Source organism: Ailuropoda melanoleuca, chromosome 14 (assembly GCF_002007445.2).
Source record: "Ailuropoda melanoleuca isolate Jingjing chromosome 14, ASM200744v2, whole genome shotgun sequence".
NCBI classification, from domain to species: domain Eukaryota; kingdom Metazoa; phylum Chordata; class Mammalia; order Carnivora; family Ursidae; genus Ailuropoda; species Ailuropoda melanoleuca.
This window is the reverse complement of record NC_048231.1, coordinates 31,279,570-31,291,766: the sequence shown is the minus strand read 5'-3', so window position 1 is coordinate 31,291,766 and position 12,197 is coordinate 31,279,570. Positions and strand designations below refer to the sequence as shown.

The window sequence follows — 12,197 nt, the reverse complement described above, 5'->3', positions numbered from 1 at the left end:
CCTTGCCTGGTTTTCCACTCTGCTGCCTTCTAAGGGTACAGACATAAGCCATAGGCAAGCAGGACAGTTAATCTCTGAATTTCTTTTGAATTTACTTTTGTACAGGAAAATCAGCCTCACAATACTAGCTGAAAATAAGCTTGACACCAGACTTAGATAAATAATCTTTTAATATGTGAGACATGGAGTGTAAAATGTGAAATATATGGACATATGCAACATAATGGTTTTTCTAAAAGTGCTTTGTGTTATGTTAAGAAATACTTAATTCATATTTTTTTTAAAGATTTATTTATTCTAGAGAGAGAGAGAGAACACACGAGTGGGCGGGGCAGAGGGAGAGGGAGATAGAATCTGAAGCAGACTCTGTGCCAAGTGATGGGGGTGGGGGGCGTGACTCCGGGCCCAATCCCAGGACCCTGAGATCAGGACCTGAGCCCAAACCAAGAGTTGGTCACTTAACCAACTGAGCTACCCAGATGCCTCAAGAAATAAATTTTTTAAAAAGATTTTATTTATTTATTTGACAGAGAAAGAGAGCATAAGCAGGTGGAGCAACAGGCAGAGGGAGAGGGAGAAGCAGACTACCCGCCAAGCAGAGAGCCAGATGTGGGGCTCAACCCCAGGACCCTGGGATCATGACCTGAGCCGAAGGCAAATGCTCAACCCACTGAGCCACTAGGCGCCTGAAGAAATATTTCTTTAATAGAGTTCCGTGGAACCTATTATAATAGATTGCTGTTGTTTGTAAGTTAGAAAGTTTGAAGATTTTTTTAAAAATCACTTGGGAAGAAGAGTGCCTGGCTGGCTCGGTTGGTAGAGCATGCAACTCTTGGTCTCGAGTCGTGAGTTCAAGCCCCATGTTAGGCATAGAGCTTACTTTTAAAAAAATCACTTGGGAAGGGGTACTGGGTGGCTCAGTGGGTTAAGCCTCCAACTCTTGATTTCAGCTCAGGTCATGCTCTCAGGGTTGTGAGACTGGCCCCACATAGTTCTCTGCGCTGGGCATGGAGCCTGCTTGGGATTCTCTCGCTCCCTCTTCCTCTGCCCCTCCCCCTGCCCATCCTCTATCTCTCTACCCCCTCCCCAAAATAAATTAAAAAATTTAAAAAATCACTTGGGAAGAAAATTTACTTTGAATATGGGAAGAAATGGGAAAATAATATGGGAAGAGATCAATTTTGTCCCATTTAGAAGTAGTGTTCATACTTAGAGGATTTATGCTTCTGCAACTAGTTGCCTTTCAGATCCTCAGCCAAGTGACCTCATTTGCCTGTCTAGTTCTTTCCATCCTTTAGGTTTCAACTTAAACATTTCCTCCAGACTTTCCTGGCTTCCTAGACAATATAAGGGCCTCAAGCTGTGTGTTTCTGTGGCATCTAGCCCCCTATAGTTCCCCCCCTCATATGAAATGTACTTTTTTAGAATTATTCCTTCAGCTACTCAGAAATTTTAAAGATTTTTTTTTAAAATCCAATTGATAGTAAAGTGTGTGTGTGTGTGTGTGTGTGTGTGTGTGTGTGTGTGTGTGTTCAGAAGGCTGTACTTTCAAAGGAAATAAAGTTTATGTTTTCTTCCAAATGAGAAAATCAGTTGGAGACATTTGTGGCCCTCAATTTATTGTATTAGTACTTTTAGTACTAGTTCCTATTTAGCCTATTAAAGATATGTCTATTTCTCAGTGGAATTGTTCAATCTGAACAAATGTAGAGTATCTTTTCTTACATATATGCAATAGTATTCATATATAAAACATCCTGAAAACCTAGGCTTTTTAACCCAATTGTCAATCCCTGTGTTGTGATAAAATGTTTACAAGAAATTCCTGTTTGAACTTATTGTGGGGTAGTTGAGAACTGCAAAATTCAAAACTGTATTGCCATAAATGTAGCAGGAGACAGTTACAAGTAAAATGTACATGTTTGAGGAAATTGATCACAGTCATTTTGTGATAATTATTTCCTGGCTATTTCATGTAAAATCCTCATCAAGAGACACTTGGATGGCTCAGTTGGCTAAGCATCTGACTCGAGCTCAGCTCAGATCTTGATCTGAGGGTCATGAATTCAAGCCTGGCACTGGGCTCTCTGCTGTGTGTGGAGCCTGCTTTAAAAAAAAAAAAAAATCCTCATTGAAACTGGAGAATATTTGTAAAATAACACTTTCAGTTTTAACAAATGAGAAGCAAATTGGCTAGTTTTTGTGAGAGTTTAGATCTCTCACTATTGAGAACATAATAAATTTCAGGTAGAATCAAGATTTTTTAAAAAGATTTTATTTATGTATTTATTTGTATAAGAGAGAGCACAAGGGGGAGGGGCAGAGGGAGAAGCAGACTCCCTCCTGAGGGGGGAACCTGATGCGGGGCTCGATCCCAGGACCCTGGGGTCATGACCTGAACTGAAGGCAGATGCTTAACAGACCGAGCCACCCAGCAGCCCCTAGAATCAAGATTTTTAATGTAAAAAACAAAACCACAGAAGTATTAAAAGAAAATGGAGTAGTAGTTTTTATAGTTTCAGGGTGAGGAAGGTTTCCTAAGCAAGATTTTTTTTAAATCCAGAAACCATAATAGAAGAGATTAGTAAATGTGATTATGTCATAATAAAACATTTGGAACATTCTATAAATAAGGTTAAAAGACAAAAAGGGGGGTGCCTGGGTGGCTCAGTCGGTTGGGCGTCTGCTTTCAGCTTGGGTTGTGGTCTTGGGGTCCTGGGATCGAGTCCGCGTCAGGCTTCCTGCTCCCTGGGGAGCCTGCTTCTCCCTCTCTCTCTGCCTGCCACTCCGCCTACTTGTGCTCTCTCTGTCAAATAAATAAATAAAATCTTTAATTAAAAAAAAAGACAGAGGGAAAAGGTATTTTGTATTTTCAGCACAAATGACTAAGAACTATTGCCTTTTATAGATTTCATGTGTACTGGTCAGAGAGACCATAGATGTGGGCAAAGGAAGGGAATAGCAAGATCACAAGAAGAGAAATACACATGGCTTTTAAATGAAAAAAAGGTGCTACTTCAAAGAAATGAAAATTAAAGCCACAATGTGATACCATTTTTTACTTTTCAGACTGAAAGATCAAAAGTTTTGATGCAATATTGAACTGGAAAGGATGTGAGGGGTATACAGTACTGATGGTGAGTGTGTGATTTGGTATAAGCCCTTTGAAAGCCAAGCTGACACTTCGGTCAAAATGTTAGATGTACTGTTCTTTGACCAAGCAATTTCATTTATAGAAATTTATCCAGTGATAACAGCACACATGTGCACAGATCTGTTTACAACACTATTCATTGTCGCATTATTCTTAGTAATGAGACTGTAAAGAACCTAAATGTCCATTTGCAGAGCCTAGTTAATTAAGTAAAAATAGAACCTAAATGTCCGTTCTCAAGACCCTAGTTCATTAAATAAAGATAGAATATTAATACAATAATTTTGCACAGCCATTTAAAAAGACCAAAATGTAGCTCTGTGTGTTAAAGACCAATCTCTAGGGGCACCTGGGTGGCTCAGTCTCTCTCTCTCTCTCTGTCAAATAAATAAAATATTTAAATAAAAAGACCAATCTCTAGGATATAATGTTAAATGAAAACAAGATACAGAACAGTGTGTAGAATGCTGCTGTTGGAGAATATTGGCTAGATACACATGTGGTATCTAAAAGGATAGCCAGAAGGCTGCTGAGCAGAGGGAGTTGGGTTGGGAATAAGAGATTTTTCATTGTACACTCTTGTTCTCTTTGCATTTTTTTAAAAGATTTTATTTATTTATTTGACAGAGAGACAGCCAGCGAGAGAGGGAACACAAGCAGGGGGAGTGGGAGAGGAAGAAGCAGGCTCCCAGCGGCGGAGCCTGATGTGGGGCTCGTTCCAAGAACGCCGGGACCACACCCTGAGCCGAAGACAGACGCTCAACGACTGCACCACCCAGGCGCCCCTCTCTTTGCATTTTTAAAAAACGTATTTTGTGTTTTTCTACACAAATACAGTAAAAGTTACTACCCCTCAAAAGTTATTGAAACTCATTTTTTTTTTAAGTAAGCTCTATAGCCAACATGGGGCTTAAACTCATGACCCGAAGATCAGGAGTCACATGCTGTACCGCCTGAGCCAGGCAGGCGCCTCAGTTTTTAATTTTTAAAAAGTTATGCTTTAATTTAATAAGGGCAGACCAGCCATATTAACAGTTTAAAACATTTGTCATGTAAGTATTCAGGGCAAAATTAACTAATCTAGACTTAAAAACCAAAACAAAGGGCGTCTGCGTGGCTCAGTCAGTTAAGTATCTGACTCTTGATTCTGGCTCAGGTCACGATCTCAGGGTCATGAGATTGAGCCCCAAGTTGGGCTCTGGGCTAGGCATGGAGCCTGCTTGAGATTCTCTCTCTTCCTCTCCCTCTCTAAAAAACAAAAACAACAATAAATCAGGGCACTTGGGTGGCTCAGTCGAACAGCTGACTCAGTGATTTCGGATCAGGTCATGGGATGAGCCCTGCCTAGGGCTTCACACTCAGTGTAGAGTCCGCTTGAGATACTCCCTCTCCCTCTGCCCCTCCCCCCACTCGTGCACTTGCTCTCGCTTGCTCTCTCTCAAATAAATAAATAAATCTTAAAAAAAAAAAATCCACATTTCCCATCTGACTACTTTGTCGGAAAAGTGAGCAGAACATGACCTCTAAAGAGGTTAGGGAACTGAGCTAACGTGAGGTAGGACACTGTTAAAAAAAAAAAGGAGGAGGTGTTTCTAAAACTGATGTGCCTAGCTTTAACCTTGAAAAAGATGCCCTCTAGCCAGTACATTATTCTCAAAGTATAAAATGAGTTTCAGTGTTGCCGTAACTATTCCAGTTCTCAGGTGACCTTTGAGATCAGACTTGCTCTATTTAAAGACATGGCCCAGGGAACAGTGAATGCTAGAATGTAAGCTTCTATTTAAGTCTTTTAAAAAGTAGCAGCTCACATTGGGGCAGCAACAAGGCCATTGGGGTACAGTTTTAAATAGAAATTTCCTCCAATGCAAAAAGAAAAACAGAAATTTACTCCAGTGCCAAAAATTCTGCTGTAGATAGAACTAAATTCTAAAAACACATTACCACTTTAAATGAGCAATTTACAGGGCCAAGGTATTGCCTTCAACTCCCGAACACTGCTGTTGTGTGCCGTAGCTGTAAGAGGCTGCCGTGACACTTGATGCGTATGTTAGGTGGCTTAGGAAACTGTTATCTTCATGATTGTAACTTGAGAATTGCTTAAGGCTCTAATCACCCCTTAAAACCTTGTTTGTGAGTGTGGTTTATGGGTTGTTGTTGTTTTTTTCCTGCATGAATAAGGAACATCCCAAGACAACCAACATCACAACCGTTGGCAAAAATAAATGGACTCATTTTAAATTTTGGCTTCAGAAAGACTATATCACTACGTGCTGAAACTTGAGAGAGCTTAACCACTCAACTTATCTCGAACATGTGACAGATTAGACTTTGCACTTAGTAGAAAATGTTAATTTTAACCTTTATTTTCTCTGGAGAGCAAACTAGATTGTTTTGCAGTCTAATGAAAGAGGTATTCAGTGGCAATAAAAATCACCCATGCAATAAGTGATTATGAGCACCTCCTGTGTGCCAGGCACTGTTCTAGGCACAGGGTATACAACAGTGAACAGACAAAATCCCTGCCCTCATGGAGTTTAGATTCTGACAAAATGTGTAATGTGTCATGTGATGGTAAGTGCTGTGGAGGAAAACAGGGAAGGAGGATGCTTCATTTTAAATAGGCTGGTCGGAGGCAGCCTCACAAAGCTGACAATTGAGCAAAGGTCTGAAGACAGTGATAGAGCAGGCCAGGGTTGAGCATCCAGACAGAAGGTACACTGAGTGCATAAGCCCCGAAACAGGTTTTTCTGGCATGTTCTAGAATCAGCAGGAAGATAGTGTGGCTAGCGTGGATTGAGGGGTGGAGAGAATAGTAGAAAATGAAGAAAATAGTCAAGGGCCACTTACTTAGGACTTTGTAAGCCATGTTAAGAACTTGAGTGTTATTCTCAGCAGGGAAGCTATAGGAGGGTTTTTGAGAGAAGTAACATTTTAAAAGAATCTCTTGCCACTTGTTTGATAGACTTACAGGGGCCTCGAGCAGATTTTAGTGGGTAGAGAGATGAGGAGCTTGGTTTTGGACGGGTTAAATCTCAGATGCCTGGTAAGACATCTTAGTAAATACCAAATAGGCAGTTGAATATCCAAGTCTGGAGCTTAGGAGATATGCAAGGTAGTAATATAAATTTGGGCACTTTAAGCCATGAACCAGGATAGGACGACCAAGGGGATTAAGTATAAAAATGAGAACTGGGGGATGTCAACATTCAGAAACTGGGTAGAGCCCCAGGGAGGAACCAGCAAAGGAGACAGGAGAAGTTGGTGAGGAAGAAGGCAAACCAGGGAAGTGTCTAGAACAGGGTAAAATCTGGTAGCTGCTAGCTACATATGGCTATTTGAGCTAATTAAAATTTAAAATTCAGTTCCTCAGTCACACTAGCCACATCTCAAGGGCTCATTTCATGTGGCTAGTGGCTACTGATTTGGACAGTACGGATAGATATAAAACCTTTCCATCATCACTAAAGATCTATTGGGCAGTACTGATCCAGAAACCAACTGAAGAAAGTATCACAATGATAAAGAGTGTGTCAGAAACTGCAATGAGTAATTTAAGGGCTGAGACTTAACCACTGGGTTTAGTTATGTCTAAGTGACTTCTTGACAAGAGAGTAGTTTTGGTAGAGTGGGAGGCAAAACCCTGAAAGAAGTGTGTTCAGGATAATCTGGAGGAGAGGAACTGGAACCAGAAAATACACCTTGTTCTAGACCTTGGGCTCCAGCAGGCAGCTGCCTACAGTCTACTCTGTATGGTCACGTCGACGCTGACACTGCCCCTGGAGTGAAGGGCCTAATTGGCCCAGCAGCGGCTCCCAGTGCTGCTTGCCCAGATTATCCCAAGCTGCCATGGGAACAGCTCAGGGCCATGGATATCACCACTGGACTCACCTCCTGCTTTGTTTTCTCCTGCCATGGGGCTGGGTCTTGCCACATTTGGAGAGCTACAGGAAGCAGGAGTGAAGGGGACTGTCCTCTCCTGTACCTTGTGACCTGACCATGCTGTCTGTCCTGATCATGTCTGCTAGTTTCCTAGCTGGCTTCCCTTGGATCGTGGACTGCAGTTACAGTGACCTCTTCTACAATCGTGACTTCTTGATTTCTCCATGGTGACATCCCGTGACACCATGTATCAGTGTATAAGGCCCTGCTCTGTGCAGCCACCACTTGTAACAAGAAAGTCTATTTAAGCCTTGAAAAAAAATTAAGAAAATATAGACACCTCTTTCAAGATTTGCAATTCAAATAGCTGGGGTGAACTTGCTGCAAGATAATTTGTTGAAGCTGTTCCAAAGACAGACACGACTAAGATGACAGTTGAGACTTTATGGTGCATAAAAACCTATGGTCCAGTGACTCTCAACCAATGATTCCAATGCAATCATGTGAAGAGCTCTAAAAACACAATTGCCTTTTCTCCTCTCGCAAAGATTGATAAAACTGGGAAGGGTCCTTGGCATTGCTCATGTGAGGAGTTTTGCTTTGGTTTTTTTATTTCTTTGGATGATTCTAATATACAGCTCTAATTCAAGACCTGTTCACTGTTTTAGACCAAAACAAAAATACTAATGCAGGATTCCCAATCATGGTCCAGAGTTCTCTGGAACTTTATAAACATGTTAGAGAATTTATAAAGTGATAGCACACACTTGATGCAAAAATGAGTCATGCAGTATTGTGGTAAAGCTTTCTAACAGTGTTTTGGAGATTGAGATTGTTAAATCCATCAAGAAGGAAATCAACACTAGATAATCTTAATAAAAACTGTAACACTAACCCATGGTGAACAGACATACCAGTTTGATTATTTTTGGGTGCAGTTACTGCCATAGAAGTGTTTTATCTGATGATTGACCTCCTGAGAGAAAAGCTTTTTTTATTAATTATAAAAGCTTTGAAATATAATCAAATTCTAAACTTAGGAAATCACATTTTTTACTTTAAAACTGGTTGCATTTCGGGGCGTGTGGGTGGCTCATTTAGGCGTCTGACTCTTGATTTCAGCTCAGGTCATGATCTCAGGGTTGTGAGATTGGGCCCCATGTCGGGCTGAGTGTGAAGTCCACTTGAGATTCTCTCTCTCCCTCTCCCCTGCCCCCACTTTTAAAAAATAAAAATAAAACTGGTAGCATTTTTAAAACTAGAAAAGTTACAGGGTGACTAAAGCTCCATGAATTAGACGTTTCTCCAATTTATTTAGTCTCCTGGCACTTTCAAAATAATAAAATAGCTGGCATATTTCCATGAAAAACACAAGTTTTACTTCATTTCAAATTTGGCTGCAAATAAGGTGAATTATTAGGCAACTGTGGGAAAAATTTTTTAAAAAGCAACTAGGGGATTATTAACTCTTTTTCTCATTTCTGGAAGCAGATAACTAGTTATGAAAATATTAGGATGCTTGTCTTTTCCCTAAAATCCCTGAAACACTTCCTATATTTGCCATTTATCTAATCCTGTACTCCCTGATTGTACAGTGATGTAAATGTGAAGTAACTAACTTGATATAATACCCGGGTTTCTTCTCCATCAGTTTAACCTCCCCCTCAATCTAACAGAGCTAGATTAATTTCACCTTTCCCTCTACTCTGCAAAGTGCTTTGAACTATTAAATAGCCATAAACAAAATAGGAATAATTCACGACTTGAGTAATTAATTCCTAAATAATCAAAAATAGTAACCCTGCAATCTTAAATTTAGTAATTACATTTGGAAGTACTACATTACTCCCACTCTAATATTTCTACTACCAGGGCAATCTGGTTTTGAAAGAGAAGGACCGAACACTTACCAAATCCCCAAATACTAGAATTTGAAATATAAAAGATAAAGTCTACTTCAATAAAAAGGAATGACTTTATAAGACCAATGATAAACTCCCAAACCATGCATTATATCAAGCATTTATAAAATGAAAAAAATGGAAATAATTTTCTTAAATCATTTTCAACTACCACTGCCTTAAGACTAATCCAATCAAATAAGACACTGCTCAATGATTTTTCTCAAATTATCCTCTTTTCTTCTGAAAAGCAGTACAATGAGGTGATAGGGCTGGAGATCTGAAGCCTGACATCCTGAGTTCAAATCCTGACTTTTCCACGTCCTTGCTGTGTGAGCACAGGCAAGTTATTAATTCCTGTACTTCCTCTCCTGTAAAATGGCACTAGTACCAGCACGTACCTGCCTCATAGGCCTGTTGTGAAGAAACACGGAAATCACTCAGAAAACAGTGCCCACAGTGTGCACACTACTAGTTAAGAACTCAAAAGACACCAAGTGATTTGGTTATCTGACCCTCACAGAAACGGGTATTTCAAACTGCTGCCTACTTTGGAGATTCAGTGTATTGTAGCAAAAGCTGTATCACTTCAGTCACTAGACCTCTGGAAGAAGTAAAGGGGAAGTGAGATTGATTACCTGGAGAAGGATCCTCGGGGTGCTTTTGACTTGCAAAGGCACTTGCTCTATCTTTCAAGTGAAGCTTGCTGTGGAACGTTCAGCCTTCCATTCTAGTCAAACACTGAACGCTGAGGTTGTTAGAACACTTTTAGATTTTCAGTAGCTCATATGAATTGAGAAAAATCTTTCCATAATGCCAGTCCCACTCTTCGGCATGGCTGGGCGGACAACACCGTGCAACACGTCATTTGTGAGGACTATAGGTCAGTGGTTAGGAACAAAGCATCAGAGGCCTGGTCATACCTCTCCCTCTGCTGCTTACCAGGTGTGTGACCTTACCAGGCAAGTTACTTAACGTCTCTACCTCAGTGTCTTTATCAGTAAAATCTGGATAATTGTTTTCTTAGGGTTGCTGAGAGGATTAAATGAGATCGTTCATGTAAACCTCTTAGAACAGGGTGCAATAGAATAAGCACCAAAAAAGGTCATGATTATTATTAAAATCTGTCAGTGTAAAACATTTCCTTGGTATTAATGACACAACTGTATAAAAATACATCTTGATCCCACCCAGAAAAAAAAGGAAAAAAATCCTAAAATCTGATATTTCCATGTTTTAGTTATTTGTATTGGTACCAGACATGAGGTAGCAAGTACAGATGCAAAGGAGGGAGTACAAAGATCACATCTTCATGCAATTCACCTGTTGCCTGAAGACCTGAAGACTGGACCTTAGGCCAGAAAAGAAAATCAGAAGGCTGACAACTTGGTAGTATTTTAGAGGGGGTCACACATCTGACAAGGACCAGACTAAATATTTTCACTGAACGCCTTGTTTCCATCTTCTGTGTGTAAGATTTCTCAACTATCAAACATTTAGTTTCTTCCCAAGTAATTTTTAAAAAACTAGTAGCATTAATAATGCTGATAATGCCAGTAGCATTACCAAAAGGAAGCACAAACTTTGCTTATCAAGACAGCCATCACCTCAGTAATTTTATACCAATTTCTCACAAACTGATAGCAAGCAGGCATAAATAGTTGGCTTAATTACAACAGGTTGAACCGGTGCTTTTGTGTGAAGAATTTTAAAGCAAGCCAAGTAATTGTATAAAATTTAAATTTTATGACCATGTTTGGACCTTTTTACATTAAGCACAACGGAAATGTTCATATTCATTTTTTCCCCAAAGGAAAAATTTCTGAATCATCACTATGCTGCACAGTAGAATAAAAATAGGAGTTCAGGTACTTATTCAAGTTTCTAAAGAATGCAAATAACAAGACACGATTTTACTTCCAAAATCTGAAGTTATCAACATGATTTTGTAGAACTGTATCTCAGGCTTCACTTAAAAATTCATTATTATTCAGATAAAGACAGCCCCCTAGTCACACTTTTTAGAAAGCCTCTGCCCCACCACAACTTCCTGAGATCTGTGAAGAAACTGCAGTCTTGTGATCAGGCTCCGTATAGTACTGGCAGTTTTGCAATTGTAAGGAAAAAATGGTGACTGACTTTACGTGTCAATCAGTTGTAGTCTGCTGATCTGATTAGAAGCCTTGACAAATGCCTGGTGGCGATTGCAAATAACTGCCAAGCATATGGGGATAATACAGTAGCCCACCGTTTTGGGGTCAGCTCTTGTACAAGAATAAAGGAACAAAAACATCTGTAAATAAGGTATCAGAAAAATAATTGTCCAAAACCAAAAAGGCAGGGAGAGTAACCGAGCTTTCAAGGAGTGTGTCCATGTGGTTCCTTCAAGGGGCTCTTCCGGGTGCTGCTGAATGTGTTCCAAGGCCAGCCTGTTGTAAGTCTCATTGATTTCAAAAACATAGTAAAATGCTCCTGCACTTGCTAACAGATACAATCCCACTCCAATCCAGCCCATCCTCTGACGGAAGTTCATCATTCTCCATGCTCTGTGCCTTCAAATTAAAAAAAAAAAAAAAGGGGTTTAGTAATGCTGTCACGGCAATGATTCCCCATTAATGCATTTAAGGTTTGGAATAATTAAATTTACATGTACTAAGAAATGTAAACAACTCACAGCTTGTTTTATGTAATAGTTATGACAAAGTAAAGTTTCAGTATATATTGACAGTGTTTTTTATGTGAATCCCACAGAAAAAATAAATCACTACATATTCGGCTTAATAGGTCCAGCACACCTTCCCTTGAGAAACTGGAATTAAACTGGTTTCCTAAGGAACACTTCACCTTTCTAGTTCAAATAGTTTCTGACTTAACAGTGCTATTTTGGACGGGAACACTCGATTCTACAAGTCAAACCAATGTCGGAGCCCCCACGTTAAGACAGTAACTCTTAAACACTTACAATGGTCCCGAAAATCTTCCTGTTCCCACGGCAAGCGTTAAAGAGTCACTCAGTTCTGAATACTCGGGTGGTTTTGGCATTTCAGAGAAAGCCACCATAAGAGAAATCCCCGGGGTCACCGGCTGGGAGAAATGGGAGCGCGGCCAGCCTGGAGCACAAGCTAATTGTGATTAAGCACAGCGTGACTCCGGCCAGTCACGCGACGGCCCGGCCCCTGTCGCTGCGGCCGGAGCCCCAGCCGGTGTCACCCGGCCGGGCCGGGAGACTCCCCAGCCCCCCGGGCCTCCCCAGCAGCCGGGCG

At 40.5% G+C, this 12,197-nt stretch overlaps 1 protein-coding gene across 1 annotated transcript; it reads right to left on the bottom strand.

The window, feature by feature from the left end:
• Positions 1-9,297: 9,297 nt before the first annotated feature.
• Positions 9,298-12,190, bottom strand: TMEM251 (transmembrane protein 251). Its single transcript, XM_002923831.4, has 2 exons — positions 11,897-12,190; positions 9,298-11,486 (listed from the first exon to the last, which is right to left on the bottom strand). The coding sequence occupies exons 1-2, from the start codon at positions 11,992-11,994 to the stop codon at positions 11,075-11,077; spliced, it is 510 nt and encodes a 169-aa protein (XP_002923877.1). The 5' UTR covers positions 11,995-12,190; the 3' UTR covers positions 9,298-11,074.
• Between the last annotated feature and the right edge of the window lie 7 nt (positions 12,191-12,197).